This window comes from Ictidomys tridecemlineatus, chromosome 3 (genome assembly GCF_052094955.1).
Source record: "Ictidomys tridecemlineatus isolate mIctTri1 chromosome 3, mIctTri1.hap1, whole genome shotgun sequence".
Taxonomy (NCBI): Eukaryota; Metazoa; Chordata; class Mammalia; order Rodentia; family Sciuridae; genus Ictidomys; species Ictidomys tridecemlineatus.
Window position 1 is genome coordinate 143,900,318 of NC_135479.1, and position 21,369 is coordinate 143,921,686.

Sequence of the window (21,369 nt, forward strand, 5' to 3'; positions counted from 1 at the left end):
ATAGACCCAATATGCCAAACATGAATTTGTCACTAAGGCAAGAAATTAGGATTAAGAGCACAGGGTCTTCCAGCCGTACATGGAGAATTTCTTTCTATTTGACATAAAGGTATTTACAGAACAAAGTAATCAGCTACGGAAGCCGTTACATCCAGAGCAGCAGTATTGGCTAAAAATAAAGAAAGGTCGAGAAGGGTTGAGCTACATTTATAGATACAGAGTCTGTAACCTGTTATTAAGGAAATTAGAGTGTCTGGTGCCGAGGCTTGACAAGCCAGTGGACAGGCAGGCTTTCCAGTGACATGTCCCCTGGTGCCATCACCAGAGACAGGCTTCTAGACAGATGGACCCAGCTGGTGACGGATCCCATTAGTGCCTCTTACTTTCTCCTCCTCTTCCCATTGTCCTTTTGCGGTCTTTGTTCTTTAGCCTGCTGGATGGCAGGAAGGAGACTGCCAGGCCCAGGAAGCAGGCCTACAGCTCTGCTTACAAGATGCCCCCACGGCACATCCAGCTTCACATGGGCCACTCTCAGCCCATCTAGAGAATGAAGGACATCTAAGGAGTCCAAAGTGTTGCAGAATGAAATGCATTCCATGTCCTCCTGATTGTTCTGTGAGCAAAGAAGCCCAAGTTGTCTCTGGGGCAGGACTCTCAGGCACAGAGTTAAAAGGGTAGATTCAGTGAGAGCAGGAAGAGGGAAATAAAGGGCTTGGCTAATCGGTATGCTGGGTAATTTGCCTTGAATCATGGAATTAGCTATAATGCTGGCAGTCATTCAAGAGTGATTCCCTCTGAAGACCTAGTTGACTGGATTAGAGTTGGATACTAGGCTCAAATCAAGGTCAAGTAAAGGTGACCTGCAATTAGTGCTTCTCCTGGAGGAAACAGGCCAGTTTTCTGCCACAATGAGAACTTCTGCCCCACTTAAGATTTGCAATATGACCTATGCACATCCTCCTGAATACTTCAAATCATCTCTAGATTACTTATAATATCTAATACAATGTAAGTGCTAATAATTAGTTGCTATACTGTATTGTTTAGAGAATAAAGACTAGAAAATGACATGTTTAGTACAGACACAAATTTTTCTTTTTTTTTTTTTTTTAAAGAGAGAGAGAGAGAGAGAGAGGAGAGAAAGAATTTTAATATTTATTTTTTAGTTTCGGTGGACACAACGTCTTTGTTTGTATGTGGTGCTGAGGATCAAACCCGGCTCGCACGCATGCCAGGCGAGCACGCTACCGCTTGAGCCACATCCCCAGCTCCACAAATTTTTCTTAAATATTTTCAATCTGTAGTTGAATTCACAGATGTAGAACCTGTGGATACAGAGGGACAGTCATTGAGAAATGAAATGGGAGGACATTCCAGGCAGCAGCAGCCCAGAGAGTAAAAGTCATGGGGTGAATGAACCATGTGGGGTAGCCCAGAAGTAGCAAGCCCAGGGCAGGTAGAGGAGAGGGGAGGGACCAGTAAGTGACTGTGTTATGGGTGCTGGCATGAGGAGGTGCTAGAGAAGAAAGAGCTAAGGAGTGAAAAAAGAGAGAGAGAGCAAGTGCTGGCAAAGAGAAAGGGGAAGGAATGGTGGGAATGAAAATGAAGAGTGGTGCAGCCATTATGAAAAACAGTATGGTGGTTCCTAAAGAAAATTAAAAATAAAACTGTCACAAGACCCACAATTGACAGGACTGGGTATATGCATGCCCAAAGGTTATGAAACAGCACCTTGTAAACATATTTGTGCCTCTATGTTCAGTGCTATACTATTCACAGTGGCTAAGATGTGGAAAAACCCTAAGTGTCTGTTGGTGAATGAATGGATAAAGACACTGTGGTAGGGTGTATGTGTGTATGTGATATTTTTCAGCCTTAAGAAAGGAAATTTTGGGGTGGGGGTGTGGCTCAGAGGTAGAGCACTCAACTAGTATGTGTGAGGCACTTGGTTCAATCCTTAGCACCACATAAATATAAAATAAAGATAACTGTGTCCACCTATAACTAAAAATAAATAAATAAATAAATATTTAAAAAAGAAAGGAAATTCTGCCATTTTCCACAACATGGGTGAAGATCATGCCAAGTGAAATAAACATATAAAGAAAGAGAAATATTGCACGAGCTCACTTATATGTGGAATCTTTTAAAAAAATGTCCAATATATAGAGATGAATAAAATAGTAACCTGGGTGTCTTGTGAGTTCAAAGTCATCCGCAGCCACTTAACAAGGCCCTAAATAACTCAGTGAGACTCTGTCTCTAAATGAAATACAAAAAAGGGCTGGAGATATGGCCAGTGGTTAAGTGCCCCTGAGCTTAATCTCTGGTACAAAAAAAAAAAAAAAAAGAGAATAAAATAGTAGTTTACTTGGGGTGGGAAGAGAGAGATCAAGTGAAAAAAGAGGAACTATATAGATCAAAGGATATAAAGTAGCAGATATATAAGATGTAACAAGCTAGATCCAGAGATTTAATGCACTATCTGAGGACCATTGTTAGTAAGGTTGTATTATATTAAGGGTTTTTGTCAAAAAAGTAGTTTCAGCTGCTCTACTTAACCACTGGCCATATCTCCAGGAAAAAAATCATGTGTGGGATGATGGTTGTATTAATTTCTTTTCTATAGTAACCATTTAACCATCTATGTGTATGTTATAATATTTTGTGGTAACCTCAAATATGTACATAAAATATTTTTTAAAACTTGGATAATATTCTCTGGCCAATAAACATTAGATTTAAGCCATTTCTAGGCAAACTTGGGGTGGGCATGGGAACAACTGATAGTGGAAAAACTGAGGTGTGGATTTTTCAGACAAATGACATTTCAGGTTTGTGATCTGGGGGTTGATTTTTTTTTTAATTTTTGATGGAATTCTAAATTTTTCTATTCTGACAAGCATCTCAGAAATTTCTTCCATGGAGGAATTCCAAATGAATCCAGTTCCTAAAAACGTATACCTCCACTGTGGATATGATGGGGCCATTATTTTTTTCCATCTAGACCAGGAAGTTCTGCTAACTCCACCCCATTTTCAGGGGCCTGCTTATCAGTTTATAAAGCATGTTCCTGCCTACTCAGTCATCATTACTTGCTTGAGATTAGGTTCAGGTGAACAGAATCACCACTGATAAGTGAGATAAAGGAGAGTCCAAGTAGACCAATACACTTTCCCAAGGCAACTTATAAAACAAGCCAATTCGTGTAACATGCACAAGTACAGCCTGGTCCTTGCCAGGTTCCTCTGTGGCCCATGAGGCTGGCCAAGGAAGCGAATGCTAGCACAGCAAGAGAACCAAAGGGTGACAAGCCTTGCTGATGCAGACAGGGCACACTGTCAGGATGCCAGGCCACCAGATGGACTCAAGAAGAGCTCACGACTGGCTCAGTGCTGCCTAGAGGCAGAGGACTCTTAGCAAGCATCCAGCAGGGTCATCTGGAGTCTAGTGACCTGTTTTGGCATGCCACCTGATGATGAGCTCAGAGAGGGGCTTCCTTTCTGGAAGTGTGATCTTCTTTGCCAGGCAGGGTAGAATCCTGGGGCTTCAGGACCATAGTATAGAGACACAGTCTCACATGGCCAGGAAGCTCTCATTCCTTACACTTGAGGAATAAAACCAAGTCCTATAGACTGCTAAACAATTACCCTGCAACATCTACCCAATGGCCAATCTATTAGCAGCCATGTAAGTTTCCACTTTTCCAGCACCACACTGGGCAATGGGAGATGAGGATGATGCAGTTCCCTTTGCCCTCACAAGGCTGTTGAAGTGGCCAGGAACTAACATTTGCAGGTGCCTGCTTATCAGTTTGTAAAACACGTTCCTGCCTACTCAACCATCAGAATTACTCTTTTGAGATTAGATTCAGGTGAACAGATTCATCATGGATAAGCGAGATAAAGGAGAGCCCAATATACTTTCCCAGGGCTATATTACTGGTAGCAGAAGTAGAATGGAAACCTGGGTCTTCAGGTTCTTACATACTTTATACCAGCAATAGCTGTCCACAGATCTAGAAAAAACTTTATTAAAAATCACATGGGGTACTGGGCGTGGTGACACACACCTATAATTCAACTTGGGAAGTTGAGGCAGGAGGACTGCAAGTTCAAAGCCAACCTCAGCAACTTAGCAAAGCCCTAAGCAACTTAGTGAGACCCTGTCTCAAATTTTAAAATGTTTAAAAAGGGCTGTGGATGTAGCTCAGTGGTTAAGTACTCCTGGGTTCAATCCCAGTACCCTCTCCAAAAAAAAAAAAAAAAAAAATCATACGTGGATAGCAGAGGGAGAGCTTACTCCTGGCTCAAAGTTAAGGACAATACCTTAACACATAAAACAGAAAGTATGTTAGTATGCTAGCTCTGTTGGTGATTCCTGGGCAATGAAGATCAGCGCTCACACTTAGGCAGAAGCTTTGATGCAACAATGACTACATGGCCATAAAGCAACAGGAGCAGCTTTGGTGCATGGGGACACGAGGTACCTCCTGGCCCTCAGGTACAGCTATAGGGCAACTGAATTCTAAGTGCAGAATTTGGGGCCACTGCTTGAGCAACCAATAAGGAAATTAAAACAACAACAACAACAACAACTATGGATAAAGATTTAAGCTAACTGATGCTTCTGTAAAATGGACTCTGCACATTGAGAAGGACTTTGATAGTTCTTCTTTACACTACCCTACGAAAACTCCCACCTGCGCACCTAGGTCCTACCCTCTGGAGCAGCCCAGGCAGACCAACCCTTCAGTCCCACTGCAGTGCTTCAGTAATTGGAAGATGGCTCTGCCATGCTTCTAACTTCTCCCCAAACAGAGTCTCTGTCTCTTTAACCTGACATGGACAACATGGTACTGTTTACCTCCTCTTGGGCTCTTCCAGTTTATTCAAGATCATTCTAGAATGCTGCATTTAGAATACAATGTATTACACACCACTCAGGACAGGTGTGGTCTGAATAGCACAATGGAACTATTACTTCTCTTGACCTATACATTGTACTTTCATTAACCAAGTCTATGATAACATTGGATATTTTGGCAGCTTTCACACTGTTTTATTTGATCAAATAAATATTCCAAAACTTTTATGAGCTCTACTTTTTTTTTTCCTTCCAAGCCAAGGAACTGATGAGGAATAGGAACAGAAATCTTAGAGGTGAAGAGGCAACTTAGTGTTCTCACACATGGCTGGAATAGTCTCAATTTTCTGTTGCTCCACTGCTGTCCCACAGTGGGATGGGAAGAAAGAGAAAGTAGAGGGTAGGTAAAAGAATCAAATTTTGGTGACATGATTCTAAGAAACAAAGCCACTACTTTCTTACTCCTTTCTTAAAATGCACTTGGTTTCATATGTTAAGCCAAAGAAATCTCTGTAATTCTGGGCTCACTGGAGGTCCTTAAGGAGCAGTTATTGGTGGAAGTTAAAGCCCTTGTTATGGTAAACTCACTGCAGTAACAATATTCATTCAATAGACATTGATTGACAGCTGGTTACAGGGTTGATCAACTCCAATGCCATCCCACTCTTCCCCTTCTTTGGGAAATCTGTTCTTATGGGACTTATCAACAACTCTGCTCAGAGGCATAACAGATTCACTGATCACACAAACTAGAGGACTGAGGAGACTCTCAATAGCACAAGTCAGCAATAGCAGGGGAAAGGTAATCTAAAATATAAAAAAATCTGGATTTAAAAACATTTTCTTTGTAATTGTAGATGCCTTTATTGAATTTATTTTATTTTTTATGCAGTGCTAAGGATTGAACCCAGTGTCTCATGGCAAGCATTCTGCCACTGAGCTATAGCCCCAGCCCCTGGATTTTTTTGAAACAAGTATTCATGAAGAACCTATTAAGTATAAAAGACTCCTGTATACAACTGGAGGAAAAAATATGTCCTAAACGACTTATCATCTAGCTGGGGAGGTAAACTGCAAGTGAAAACATCATGGTATTTTAACAAATGGCACAACAGAGCCGTCTAAGAGGTGCCCCAAGTAGCATCTGGCATTTGAAACTGCAGTTGGATTTGAGAGGACGTTTGGCCTGGAGTGGTCAGGGAAGTCCTTGTGGAGAGATGAGTTTGAGTGGGACCTTGAAGGTCCATTATGCACTAGATAAGCAAACACAAGAGGCAGAACACTCTGGAGAAGTGAAGTGGTAGGAACAAAAATGCAAAGGGAGCAAAGCCAAACGTGTGACTTTGAAAAGTCAGTGGTGACCATGAAAGCCCTTGACTCCCGCTGGGAGGACAAGGAGAGACAGCAGAAAAATGGGCAGGCGCAGAGTCTGACACTGGTAACTCAAACCACCAGCCATTTTTTTTTCTAATTTGAAAGGAAAATTTGGTAGGAAAAGAATAATATCATATGTGTTAAACCTCATTTATACACTGTAAAGCTGGCATATCTGAAAAAGGAAGTCATTGGAATCAAAATTATCGGCAGCTTGCTCTAGAGAGGACGCTCTGTCTCCCCCTAATTCTTGGGCCTGGTGGAGAAAGGTCTCAACAGTGGTGATTAACAAGACTTCCCAGCAGAAGCCTGGTAGGAGCACAGGCATTTATCTTAATGAGATTGCAGGAAAAGCCAAATGGGTGACACAGATGAGAAAGAAAGGAAAATGCTTCAAATTATCATTTTACAGTGATACTTAGACGTCAAAGCCTGGGAGTGGAGGGCAACTCTGTCCTAACGAACCATCCAGAAATGAATTTTCACCGGCACTTTGCCAAAGTCCCGAGCCAGCTCAGACTGACCACCCTGCCTTCAGGTGGAGTGATGGGTCCACTGGATAGTCACAGGCTAGACCAGCTGCCAGTGCGTATGTTCAGTTTTTCCTTCCATGATGGAGAGAGGCACCAGGTCCTTTGATTTTTTTCTGGGGTGGGGAGGGATACTGTGGATTGAACTTAGGGGCATTCAGCCACTGAGCCACATCCTCAGCCCTATTTTGTATTTTATTTAGAGACAGGGTCTCATTGAGTTGCTTGGCATATTGCTTTTTCTGAGATTGGCTTTGAATTCATGATCCTCCTGCCTCAGCCTCGCGAGCTGCTGGGATTATAGGCATGTGCCACCGCATCCTGTTCCCTTGATTTTTTGTGGCAAGATATCTATACACTTTTTCCCATTCCCCTTTAGAACCAGCAGTCTTAATTTTGCAAGACTTTGCAAGCTAGAAGCTCCCTAAATAAAATTATTTGGTATTTTCAAAGACCCACCTGTTTCATCAGTCCAGTGCATGAGCTTCAGAGCATCCAGACACCTCAGTCACTGACTAAAGGCCACTTGCCTAAGGGCCAGCGGGTCAGGCTTACCGTGAGGCTAATTTGTATGGGATACTTTATGCCTTTTGCTAACATCACAACCCCATAAAGGCCTATTAATTTCCCATGCCCATTCCAAAATAAAGCCAATTTTGGAGCACAGGTTTTCAAAAACCATCATCGTTGGAAATAATTCTACAGGAGGGATGAGGATAAGTGAAAATGAGAACCTGGAGTAGATTCAAGGCCCTGGGAGCCGCATGGAGGTGACACGCACACAGAACTGCCTCCAGGACCCCCACTTACCAGCTTGCTTTTGACCAACTTTTCTATTGCACTGACAAGGTCTGCAGCAGTAGGTACTTCTGAGGAAGCCTGTCGGGCTGCTAGCAAAGAGGAGGACTGCAAGACATTGGGCAGCAAAGGAAAAGCAGATTAGCAAGGAATGAGGAACAGCAATTAGAAAGCCAAACAGAAAGTCCAAAGCTCAAGGCAGGCAAGGAAAGGAAAGCTCTGTATTTAGAGGGAAGAGGCGACAGAGGGAAATGGGGTTAAGAGTAGTGGGGTGGAGCAGGCCTGCCCAAGCCCTAGTCAGGAAGTCTTGGCAGCAGCAAAGCATAGATGGGACTGCCTCTCCTTAGGCAGGCCTCCAAAGGAGTTGAGAGGAAGGGTCACTGAGTTCCTAAGGGGGGCCAATAGGCAAGGGCAACACCTACTAATGGCAGGAGGCAGGGACAAATGCTCCAAGGGCAAATAGGACTTAAGCCACTATATGGCTGCCCATTGCTTTCCAGGGTCTGCAATCAACCCAGTCTCAAATGTGTTACTGCCTTAGGTATGGATCTTTACTGTGCCTAGAAAAATGCTAGGGGCAGGGCACTTTAGAGACCTGGAAGCTAGACACCCCCTTCCACATTTTCTCCCTCTCTTTCTCTGCCTCTTCCTTAGAACACCAAGAAGCAACAGAGGCTTTCGCAGGAGCTATGTGTTACATGCTGGGCAGGTGGGGACATCTGCTATAGCCAAGAGGGGCTCAACTGAAGGGCCCCTCTGGGGCCCTCTTCCACCTGCACTAGGGATAAGGACTTGTTGGTATGGCTATTTGCTCAGTGGGCTGGGGATAACCTCTCCCTGGATGATGGCTTTTGTTTGTTCTTGGTTTTCCCTTTCTCCTCTACCTGAGGAGGAGCTGGGGAGAGATGGCCAAGCCTGCATGTATGTCAGAGTGGAGGGCAGTGGTACCCAGGCCAACGCACGGGAATAACCACTGTGGATATAGAAAGTTGACTGTCCTGGCCTTGTCCTGACTTCAAGTTTCTCCCTTAAGTTAGGGGAAGAATTTCAAACCAGAAAACTCCCTTTCTAATGTAAGAGTTCCTTTTCAGTCTTTGCTTCTGAAATGTGGAAGAATCAAATAAGTACAATTAAGAACAATTATAACAATCTCTTTTTCCTCTCTTGGGGATGCAGGAAAATGCTCATGGTTTGGAAAACAAAGATATCATTTTTGACCTATTAATGTTACTCCTGGGAATTTAGTCCAAGGACTGACATTAAAATAACAAATACTATATACACATGGTGATCTGCAGAGGTATTATTTCAAGTAGTGGATTGGAAACACCCTGTTCGGATGTCCCATGAAGGGACTGGTCAAGCAAATTATGGAACATCAAAAAAGTAAAACATTCTCCAGGTATTAAAGTTAAAGTCATGAAGGTAAAATTAATAAGATTCTAGGAAATGGCAGCAGATAAAGCATGGAGCACGTCATACGCCCATAGTAATTGTAAAACACGCATGCATGTGAACAATGGTTAAACAGGGAGGATGATTGCACAATAGTGCAATGGTTGAACTTTTAAAAGTTTCTTTTATACTGCTGAAAAAATTGTTTTTAATAAGTCTGACTCTATTTGCTAGAAGTTCTGATGCTCATCTCAATTCCAAATATTGTGTACAGAAGTCAAACAAGCAGGACTGAGGAGAGTTAATGTAATAAAAGGGACTGTTGCCATTGGTCCTATTTCTGGCTAAGAAAAGGGACACCCAAATATCTGGGGTACATCGCACTTTTGGTTAAAAATTACCCAGAAACAGCACAATATCCACTTCTCCCAAACAAGCTACATTTGAGGGAATCCAAGGGTGAGGGTGCGTGACCTCTTATCTTATGCAAGCTGGCTCCTCTGAGTGGAGGGCTGTGTGGGATGACAGATACTGGGACATGAGAACCCCACCCCCATAGATATGTCACTGTTTACAGAACATTTTACAAGGGCAGAACTCTGAGAACACCAGCAAGCTTGTCCTCATTCCCATCTCAAGGTGAAGTGCAGGCCTCTCTGCCTCTGGGGATCCAGGATGGGCAGAATGCCATGCTTCCTACTACTTTTCTTCCCAACAGTCCAGAGTCAGAGAGCAGAGCCACCAACATCACCTCAGGAGGGGCCATAACTGTGTGTGCTTCTCATGTGCAAGCCCCAGGGCAGTCACCACCTCTTAGTCTTTGTCCTATTTCTAGACTGTCCTTTTAGCATAGCACAGAGGAAGACCTGAAATAATGGTTGCGTATTAATAATTAAATGCAAGGCAGTCAGAATTAATATAAGAGCTGGGATGTTAGAAACACAGAAGCCTCTGCAGACCTCCTTTGAATCTCATCCTAGGTGGGATCATGAAGGCTTGTTTCCTGCATACACATGGTGGGCTCACCGCCTTGGAGGAGGCTGCCCCACAGAGAAACTAGAAGGCACAGGGGAAGCCTGAGGTACAGCGAGGCAAGTAACCACAACCACCACCACCACCAAATGATGCTCCTAAAGCAAATGGAAAGGACAACCAAACACAAAACCACTTCCAGAGTCCAAGGTACCAGTCATACCAAGAGAAGGCAAGGAAAACCCCACTGATAAGTGGCATGGCTATAAAAGAGAGAGGGACAGATAGCACAATGAAAGTGGCCCAATGCCCCAGATTAGTACCATGGGATCAATTCCAGCCATCCAGTCTGAGCCTCTGCTCCAGAATGACTGAGGTGACCCCTAGGGGGTCAGAGGCACAGGGGACAGGCTGTGGAATTTTGCAAAACAAAAAACTTGGGCAACCGAGCACATTAGGCCTGCCTACCTTTGACACCCACCTCCTCCCTTAGCAGTATTTCTACCCATCTGCTGAGACTGCAGAATGTTAATAGCACAAGACTTGACTGGAAGTCACCATGATTCTATTTTAGAGTTGGGTATAGAAAAGACAACTAAAACAGATCATATGGTCAAGCATAATAACATGGTTGCCACCTAGAACCACCACAGATTCCTTCTGGGGACAAACAGTTCCTTTTAAGAGCTGCTGTTTCCAAAGACAGAGCCATTAACTTATACCAACAGAATGAGATTCCAGGCAGATATCCATTTTAAGAACTCTACATACACCCCTACATTGTCCAGAATGAAGCCAGACCTCCAGGATTGGGGCAGAGGACACCTAGAATCACTATCATTGTGGATTCACGTGGAGGAAGAGATAACGAGAGAGAGAGAACATCATTCTCTCATCACACACACACACACACACACACACACACACACGGAATGAAGTCCAGGGCATAAAGCATTACTTTTTCCACCGAGAAGCCAGAGGTCCTACCATCTCGTCCTGTGTGGGGTCGTTGTCAAAGATCTTCATGGGCGGAGGGAGGGGTGTGTGTGACTCTTCGTCTGGCTCATCTTCACCCCAACCTTTCTTGCTCTTCTAGAACAAAAGAGCAGCGTTAGCTAAGATACCAAGGGTTCAGAATTGACATACAAAAACATAAGACACCAGGAGGGTTCCTCTGGACACACAGGCCTTTCTTTGCAGCTGCAGTTTCTTTCTCTGTAACGTAGATACCCCTGCTTATCTCAAAGGACAGTGAGAACCAAATAGGGGTAAATACAACCCCCCCAAAAAAAACCCTCAGAACGCTTCACAATCTATCTCACTGATTAGTCAGAAAAAGGGAATGCTGAAAGAAAAGCCAAGAGAGCTCAACTTTTTAAAAATTTATGAAGGGCTAGTAGAGCTGAATTGAAATGTCACCAGGCCCTATGCCACTTCCAGAGGAAGACATGGCAGAGGGCATAAAATTACAACAAGAAGTATGGCTACACATCGGAAAGATCTTCTCAACCTCGGCAGTGATGAGAGCTGGTACTTATCCTCCCTCACTGGCTGCCCCATCAAAGCTCCTGGCTGAGTGGTGACCAGGCTGGCCACACCTCCATCATAGCTCTCCCCTCTGCAGCAACCTGGAATTGTTTACTCCCTTTACACATGGCACTGCTCCAGACACCTGGGCACAGCTCAGTCTTCTATTTTCATAATGAAATGGTCTCCATTCTTTCACTGTTAGTCTGAATAGGTCTGGATAGTTTTGGTGTAGTCCTCAATAGAGGCAAGTGACCAACTGCCACCCTCAGGCCAGGCCCCTAACTCTAAATATGGCAAAGTGGTTTCTGGCTGCTGGATATGCCCGGTATTGGTTATTCTCTGATGAATGGTCACAGATCGAACTCATCACTGAGGCTCACGATGATAAGCTCTTGGAGACTGGCTAGATTACAGAACGGTGCAGGAGGCATGTCAGTGGTGCCTTCCAGATGGAGGGCTCTGGGGACCCCTAAGTACCTCGTCAGCGCTGTCTCCCTGAGGGGTGGTCTCATCCCCAGGCTTGGGAGAGCCCAGGTCGAAGCTTTTCCGACCATCGCGTACTTTCTTCTGTTTTTTAATGTTTCCATCTGCTTTCCCGCTGTTGAGTCGACGCACAGGACTGGTGAGCCACTTCTTCAGGGTGTTGGTGGAGCGCTTGGGACCAGGGGAACTGTGGATGGAGTTCAGGGAAGGCTGAGCCTGCAAGTTGGCCACGGATTCAGATTTGCCTCCATTTTCGCTGGAGGAATGAGAGTATGCATCTGAGGAGGAAGAACAGACAGAAAGAGCCACATCAGAGGCAGTTAAGGAGGATGCTGATCTGGGAGTAAGACAGCTCCATCCTCAGGAAGCTAGGGCACAAGACAGAAGGTCAAGGCCAGCCATGGACTCCAGGCGAGGACCAGCAATAATGGTTGACATTTGATTTTTAACATGTGAAGCACCACCCAGGTGTTGTGCAGATTAAAAACTCCTGCCTCCATGGAGCTTACATTCTGGTTAGAACAATGGACCAAGACAACAATAAAATAAGTAAAATGTAAAGCATGAGAAGAGCTATGTTGAAAAATAAAACAGTTGGTCAGGGAAAGTCTTGGGACTTGACTGTAGAGTGCAGACCTAAGGGTAGTGAAGGTGAACATGTGGCCATCTGGCAGAGGGCTTTCCAGGCAGGCAGACAGAAGAGCCAGTACAGAGGTCCCGAGGCAGGACCTAGGGTGTGCTGGCGGTGGCTTCAGCAGAGTGAACGAGGGGGACAGCATAAGAAGGACTTAAGAGAAGCAGCAGGTACTGAGCCAAAGGGGCTGGGTGGTCAGCATTATGCATTTGGCTTTTACCTGGAGAGAAAACCATCAGAATACTAGCCAGAGTGATGTGGTCTGCCTTACATTTTAAAAGATCAGTCTAGTGTCTATAGGTTGAGGGCAGTGGAAACAGGGAGGGGGGCTGAGGCTGCCATACTATTCCAGCTGGAGGACATTGGTGGCTGCTAGGAGGGCTGAACAAGTGCTTCTTAGAAGGGATTAGATTCTGGATATATTTTGACAAGTGAGAGTTTTCTGACAAACTGCATGATAAATGAAAAAAGAGGAGTCAGGTTAACTTTGGGTTTTACTCTGAACAACTATTAGGATAGGTTCCTAAAATGGGGAAGACTATGGAAGGAACAGGTTTTGGGGAGGGTAGATAGACAGGAGATCAGTTTCAGACATCTCTGAAAGCCCGTACCAGATGTGAGTGGAGAAGCTGAGCAGCAGCTTGATACAAGTCTGGAGATTTGGGGAGAAAGTGCTGGCAAGCTGGATGCTGGTGTAGAAATGGCGTTAGAAGCCATGAGGCTGGGTGACGTCATCAAGGGTCATCCATAGGGATAAAAAAGAAGCTGGAGGGCCAGGCCAGAAGTAGGGAGATGGAAGGACAAGGAGGCAGTCATGGCAGAGGAGTGGGTGTTCCTGGAGACTGGACCCAATGAGTGTTTTGTGGAGGAGGGAGAAATCTGCTGTGTCAAATGCTACTTGCCAGGTCAAGAGCACTGACCTGAGCATTACGTCTTCAACTTAACAACACAGAAGTCATTGGTGAGTCTGCAAAAACCCCAGCTGTAATGGAGTGGAGGGGCCCAAGCCTGATTAGAGAGAGTGCCAGAGAATGGGAAAGGAAGGAGTCAGAGTAGGGAGTTGTTTTGTTTTAAAGGGATAGTGATTGGAGATGAAGAGACTTTGTTTTGTTTTGTCTTTTTTAAATGGGAAAAATCAGCATATTGTTTATAAGCTGTTATGCCATGGGCTGACTATTTTCAGAGTGATAATGTACTTGCAATGGTTTAAGCCTTTTACATGGGCTATCTGATTTCCCTCTCAGGACAACTCTATGAGGAAGTTCTATTATCCTCATTTTACAGAAGAGGAAACTTCAGACTTGGAGAAACCAGTTAATTTGCCTAGGAACATCAGCTTATAGGAACAGGGAGAGCTGTGAATGCCTGTTAGTGTTTCCTGGGCCCTTAAAGCCGGTGCCTCACCCAGTTCTCCAACCTCCCTGTTGTGGGGGCAGGTTGAGGGTGGAGGTAGAACAAGTCCAGAAAAAGCCACACTGTTGTGGTGGGACAGAGGGGCTAGGAAAGGTACTGGGCAGATGTGAGCATACAGGAAGGTTTAAATTAAACCTCATTTAATTTCCCCCCAGTTCTTGACATCTAAAAAACCCCTTAAACTCCGAGGCGATTAGCATTAGATTCCACCTATTTTGGCTTATAGAATAGCTTTAAGTTTTATTCCAAAGGAAGCTCTTTAAGCCCACTTCCAATGTCTTCCTATTGTTTAGGGATGCTGTTCTTGGTTCTATTAGTGTGAGAAAGCTGGGTTCCCAAGGCTTCCAGAAGCTGCACAGCATCATGAGAATATCTATTTGCAAATCCAGATGCTAAGCAAGAATTACTAACCAATAACAATGTTAGGGAGCACGGATCAGATTGTGTGTTCTAAAAATATATGACATAGATTTTATTTTCAGAGATGTCCTGTCTGCTTCACACATTCGTCCACACATGATAATACAGAAAAGCAAAGTGACGGGGAGGGCGGAGAATGAAAAAGCAAGACAAAGAAGGCAAAATAAAGATAAATTCACTCGGCAGTATGTGAGCAGTATGTGATTAATCTCGAGGGTCTTCCTGGACAGAGTTCAGAGGCAGGTCAGATCAGTAAGGGTGGGATTAGTCTGAAAAGGTTTCCTGGAAGAGATGCAGCCATACAGAAGGTGGGTGGCAGGGGTTGGGCGTATTCCCAAAGGGAATAGGATAGCCAAAACAAAAGCACAGAGCTAGGAAAACTGAAAAGCAAGTCATCCAGCCTATGGTAGATAAAATAAGATGTAATGGATGCAATTACATGAAAAAAAAAATGAATGAAGAAGAAGAATCTGGATGGAAAGACTTGTGAGGATTCAATTAAAAAATGGAGGAGTCTGAACCCTATTGTGAGACTCTACTGTGAGACAACATGATAAAAAGGTGTTTTTTCATTTTTAAAATGAATCTGGACACCATATAAAAAAATATATATATATATATAAAACATGGCCCAAGAAAGAAGGATTTAGAATCCAGAAGTTCACATGAGGACTGAGCACATGGAATACAAAGGAAGGAATGTGGGACATGCCAAAGCAAATGATTTCATTAATGTTAGGATGACAAATTAAAGGTGTATTGTCTCCATGTGGGCTTCACCAATGTAGTCTCTAGAGAATGCCTGTCCAGAGCCTGGTCTCAGGACAATGCCTGACAAGCTCTACCTCACCCCATGGGTGCTTGACAGTGCCAGTTTGCATACTGGTGTTTAAACTGAACACATGACTAAATGTTCAAACAAATGATTACAGTGGCCTTTCAAACCTACTCTAAGATTGAGTCATCTTTTCCTATAATGACTTTGCCCTAGCCCCACACTAGAGCTCTAATCTGGCCTTGAAGGCCCTCTGGCTTAGACAAAGCCAAAAGAGAAGAAATGAAATCCTGACATAAGATGAACAAATGCTTTTGTCAATGGAGATCAGTCTCCAGCTTATTCCATGAGTTGACATTATCATCTCCAAGTTCAGGCTTCCGGTCCTCCACTCTGCTGGAACTTTCTTAGGTCTTACTAGAGCTTTGTGCATACTTTGGAAAATAATAGCTGGGCATTTGCATTTAGCAGTACAAAAACTGAGCTCCTAAAATTCTCTGGTATGAAGGATAACCTACAGGATTGCTCTGCTCAGGGAACATTTGGGGATCTTCTGACTTGTTTGGCAACCATTTAAGGACAAAGTTGTAATCTTATCTCAGAAAATTCCTTGCAGGCTGTAGTCTTGGGTGTGTTGACATTATTTTTGAAGTGTTTGGTATGGGTCAACTCCTGTCCTCAGGGTCTGCGTGATAAACATCTCTAGGAGCACTGGTAGTAGGAGCAGGGCCTCTGCTATCTTTTGCTGATAAGCAGCAGACACATATCATTCACCAGGCCCCTGGGATACACCAGAAATGTATTGTGACAACAGAACTAGAGGTCCAGCCACGTTAGCTGTGCCTTGTGTAACCAGGCAAGACAGGAGACAGTCCAAGATTCCTCTTCCATGGCACACAGCCTGTCTTTGAGATTTGCAAATTCAAATTTGGAATAACTATTCCTCTTCCCCTGCTGTCATCTGGTTCTGCTTTTGTACTTTCTGTATAAACTAATGGCAAAAGTACAACAGAAGAAAATTAAAAATTAAGAGTATTCCCAATATTCTTATTTCAAGTTTATTCTAGGTAAACAATTGGAGCCCATCCAACAATGTCTAAGAAAGGGAATCTAAGAGTTGGAAGCAATTTATGAATCATCATCTTGTTGATGTCCTGTCTTGAGACAGGACTATTTCCAAGTCACTTTAAATGCATAGTTATGAAAGAACTTGACATCATTTAGACCAGAAATATCTACCTAGTTAATTGCTTCTTCAGAGAAAGATTGGCATATTGTGATTGTGTCATTTTTTGGAAGATGACTGCCATTAGCTGTTTTGAGAATGTTTTAGTGTTTGTCCCAATAGAAAAGTTTGGTGACCAATTTGCAACAACTACAATAACACTGTTCTCTCATTGAATCATCCCCAGTCAAGGTAGGTACTAATTATTATGATTCCCATCTTAGGAAACTGGAAAGGAGAGTGTTTCAGGAACTGAGGCCCACTGTATCATGGAGCAGGGGCAAAATTGAAACTCAACACTGATTCCACTGCATATCCATTTAATCTTATTTCTATATCTATGTTCATTCTATATATTCCTTTAACCTCTACAATTATTATAAAAAGGAGCACCCAATTGCTAGTCTATTCAGTGTCTCAAATATGAATTTATATGTAAATTATAAAATTTCAATGTTGAAAAGAGCCTGAGTTTATAATTGTACAGTTGAGAAAATGAAGGTTAACATATGGGAAAGTCACTATTACAAATTAGTAACAAAACTAGGACTCAAAATCCAGGCATCTGATCCAGAGTTCTGGATCAATGTCCTGTCTTTAGCCAAAGGCTTAGAAACTGAATTTAAAACTGATAACTGGTTTTAAGTGTGACAAATATATCCCTAGATATTGCAAGTAATAAAGATCCTTTGATGTTCTGGTAGTCACAACTTGTTTTCTAGATTTAAAAAATAAAATAATTTGTTTTTATCTTTAAAAACAACAACAACAACAACAACAACAACATGCCCTGTAGCATTGCTAATAGAAAAAGTTCCCTTTTTATTTAGTGTGTGTGTGTGTTTGTGTATGTGTGTGTGTGTGTGTGTGTGTGTGTGTGTGTGTGTGTGTGAGAGAGAGAGAGAGAGAGAGAGAGAGAGAGAGAGAGAGAGAATATATGTGGTACTGGGGCTCAAACCCAGGGTCTATGCATGCTATACAAGTGCCCTACGACAGTCCCTAAAATCATTTGTTAAGACTAAGTTTACTAGAAAATATTTTCTAAATACAGAAAAAAAATTGACAACAATGTACTTATCACCTAGATAGGATGAATGTAAACATTTCTGCCATATTTGCTTCAGATTTTTAAAAAGCAAAAGATGACAAAGTTGAAGGCTTTACTTATTTATTGTGCTCATCTATAATCCCACTCTCCAGTGGCCCTTCAAGTCTCTTCTAAAGTTGACATGCATGTTTCATATCCATGTTGTTAGACTTTTTCTTTACATGCAAATATAGTATTGTTGTGTTTTGCATAATTATCATAATGTAAATATCATTTTACAACTCTCAAATCGCCCTCCCTCACCATTTTGAAATTCAAGTGGGGCAGGTTATTCTCTGGGATGACACATCTCATGCACTGTGCGGTATCCCTCAAATTCCTTGGAGCTTCTGATGGACATAGGATAAGGCAGCTGAACAACTGTTGGAGAGGAGAGTCTCAGATATCACCCTGAAGTTAGAGTAACCTGTCAATGTGATTAGCCTGCACCTTAGGGCCAGGGTGTCCTCATTTCAGGTCTAATCACAATAGCATGTGTCTAAGCAGCACAGGAGGTAAGTAAATGCTGTCCACTTTACCTGAACACGCAAACTGGACAGAAGCCCAAGAGAACTTGCTCACTGAACACATCCTACCAGGCCCACTGTCTATGGCAAAATTGCCCTTTTATTGGGTAGCCCTTCATTAGTAACTAAAAGAGAAGACACCTGCATAAATGGACACACTAGATATCTGTTATACCTAATACAGCTCATTTAGAAATTGAATTTCCTGTTTAAAAGTTTCAACTCATACGGACTCCATTTTCATGTCATACCTGAAAAAAATTCTGCTTTCATTGATCTAGTGTACAGTTTGCAAAACTATTCTGAAAGTAGAATACACTGTGCCTATTCACTGGAGTGTAAACATAGAATCTGGCAAATGTCCTATGGCTGTATTCACAGTCAATTGTCTACCATTTTTCTAATCATAAAATACCAATGTAGCCTCATTTCAATTCCCCTCAAAGTGAGCTGAAGCTAAAGAAAGATTATACCTCCTTGACAGAAAGAGAAGACAGTTCTATCAGCTTTGTGTGTGTGTGTGTGTGTGTGTGTGTGTGTGTGTTTTTATCTCCAAAGACCAGGACTAGGACTCTGGAAAGGGCTAGGTTGAGACCCAGAGAATATCTGAGTAGAACAAACAAATTCAGTTCCGGGGCTGGGGATGTGGCTCAAGCGGCAGTGCGCTCGTCTGGCATGCGTGCAGCCCGGGTTCGATCCTCAGCACCACATACAAAACAAAGACGTTGTGTCCACTGATAACTAAAAAAATAAATAAATATAAAAGTTCTCTCTCTCTCTCCTCCTCTCTCACCCTCTCTCACTTTCTCTTTAAAAAAAAAAATTCAGTTCCTCTCATTAGACTTTCTCACTTCTGACAGATGTGTGGGGTTGTTCCCCACAAACCAAGCAAGTAATCCGTTCTCCAGCAGACACCAGCTGGGGGTTCCCTAATTCAACTCTGGTGCTATCTGCCTGCAGATGGAGTCAGAGATGACAGGTTGAGGACTCAGTCTCCAGTAATCTCCTCCTTCAGGCCCCAATCACAAGATCCAAGTTATTTTACCTGTGCTTCTGACAGACTGGCTATAAATTGGATCTAATTCATTTGCTTGGGTTTGATTAATTATCCAGAGTGGCTTACAAAACTCAGGGAAACACTATTATTAGTTTATTAAAGGTTTTTTACAAAGAATACAGATGAAGAAGTGCACAGGGCAGTTGGGAAGGAGTGTGGAATTTCTATGCCTCTTCTTGGTGCATTGATCTCCAGGAACCTGTTACCAATGGACTATCAGGAAGTTCTCTGAACCTGGTCATCTTTGGGAATTTTTATGGAAGCTTCATTACAAAGGCACAATTGATTAAATCATGGGACAATTTTACCTTTAATCTCCTTCTCTTTTCCCCAAAGGTGGAGGTGAGACTGAAAGTCCCAACTCTCTAATCCTGCCTGGATCTTTAAGTGACTAACCTCCATTCTGAAGCTATTGAGGGACTCCCAGGCATAAAGTCAATTCATTAGCATACAAAAAGTCACCTATCACTTCAGAGATTCCAAGGATTATAGAAGTTCTCTGCCAGGAAACAAGATAAAGGCCAAATGTGTATGCCAATATTGCAGTTTGCATTTGTGCAGATAGCAGCCAAGGCTTCAAGAGATTAGGAGCATCCGGAGATGCATAACTCATTAAGCTGGTTTACCATTTTCTTTTTTTGTGCAGGGCTGAAGATGGAACCCAGGGCCTTGAATGTGCTAGGCAAGCACACTATCACTGAGCTACATCCTCAGCAATTTTTATTTTTATTCTGAGATAGGGTCTCACTACACTGCCCAGGCTGACCTTGAATTTATAGTACACCTACCTCAGCCCCCTGAGTAGCTCGGATAATGGGTGGGTGCCACCATGCCTGGCTTGACATACCATTTTCTATACTGGCTTGAATGGCATAACTCAAAACTAGAAAACTCCTTCTCAATCCATTCTTCTGGAGTTCAATGATTACATTCAATTATACCTCGAGTCTTTCAAATAATGTGTCATATAATTATTAAAAAGACATGGTATAATTGTTCTGTATTGACAATACCTATTTTTTTTAAGAAATTTTTTTTAGTTGTAGATGGACACAATATCTTTATTTTTATTTGTTTATTTTTATGTGGTGCTGGGGATCAAACCCAGGGTCTCATGCATGTGAGGCAAGCGCTCTACCACTGAGCTACAACCCCAGCCCAATAATACCTATTTTATCTAAAAGGTTAATAAGACTATGAATGTCCCTCTGGTTTTCATCATAATATTGTATTGGAAACTTTGGTTTCAATGTCTGAAATCAGAAGAAATAACAAAGATTCCTAACATCCACTAGATGTTCACAGAAGGATCCTTTAAAATCTCCTGCTCTTTTGTGTTGCTTTGACTCCAACAATTTAGGAATAAGCTCAAAACAGGAATAAACTCATCCTTATTGTTATCCATGGATTGAGCTGTATAAGGACAGTGAATATCAGTACATCTGCTGAAGAGATTCCATATTAAAAATTCATTTTTCCTTTGACTTTCTAGAAATAATTTGTCCAGTATTTTTCATACTGGAAATTATACATCTAGAGAAGGACATATGAAGGGAGGGCCAAGAATAAAAATTCTCTGGATAACCAATACATAAATCCATGTTTGTTTCTAAGCATGGCCAGTACAAAACCCACAATAAGAATTAATATGTCCTGCATGGCAGGATAATGAGCCTGGCAGGTCATCTAGGGGTCTGCTTGTGAAAGCCAAGCTCCTGTTTGTATATTCAGCCAAGGTCCGAAGGCTATGTACCACCAGTTCCTGGCATGGCTGGCTTCCCAGCAAACCAGCTGGCTGGCCATCTTGGTGCAGGGGCAATTGGTGCAGGAGAATGAAGAAAGCTGCTATGGTGACAGCAAGAGGAAATGAGGGACAAACGTAGTTTTCTGAACACTAGGAAACTTGCTGCCCTTGCAATGTATTCTTACAATTTTAGACTAAACTTGGCAAACACATCATGGCTCAGGATATTCCTTCTCCCATTTCTTAGTCATACTCAATCTCCAATGCACAGTACAAGACCCCGCCTCCTGCTTAGTATGCCAAAGCTCTTATATTTAGCTCAGGAATCTCTTTACCAACCACCACTTTACTAAGGCTTTATGTGTTTTTACAAATTTTGTACGTCCAAATCTCTATGTTCTTAGAACACTGGTGTCTCAATTTTCCTAAAAACAAAGACTACTCCAAGCCTTAAAAGCAGCTGGTACTGAACTATATCTTAGTTTATTTCTACTTATTGGTACCACCCCACTTTTCTTTTCTTCCAGGACTGGGAATTT

General features: G+C 42.7%; 1 protein-coding gene and 1 non-coding gene across 29 annotated transcripts in view; both read right to left on the reverse strand.

Annotated features, from left to right (window-relative positions):
- The window catches only part of Kalrn (kalirin RhoGEF kinase), a 626,048-nt gene that overhangs the window by 67,504 nt on the left and 537,175 nt on the right, over nucleotides 1–21,369 (reverse strand). For 18 of the 28 annotated variants that reach the window (XM_078044066.1, XM_078044074.1, XM_078044072.1 and 15 more), the window contains 3 exons: nucleotides 11,943–12,226; nucleotides 10,923–11,027; nucleotides 7,581–7,676 (listed from right to left, as the gene is read on the reverse strand). In XM_078044066.1, coding sequence (XP_077900192.1) covers nucleotides 7,581–7,676; nucleotides 10,923–11,027; nucleotides 11,943–12,226 — 485 coding nt within the window. The remainder of the gene's footprint in view (nucleotides 1–7,580; nucleotides 7,677–10,922; nucleotides 11,028–11,942; nucleotides 12,227–21,369) is intronic. The other 10 variants (XM_078044075.1, XM_078044083.1, XM_078044096.1 and 7 more) reach the window with 3 other exon arrangements.
- On the reverse strand, nucleotides 20,170–20,242 carry Trnav-cac (transfer RNA valine (anticodon CAC)). Its single transcript has one exon. It is a non-coding gene; the product is annotated as a tRNA-Val (tRNA).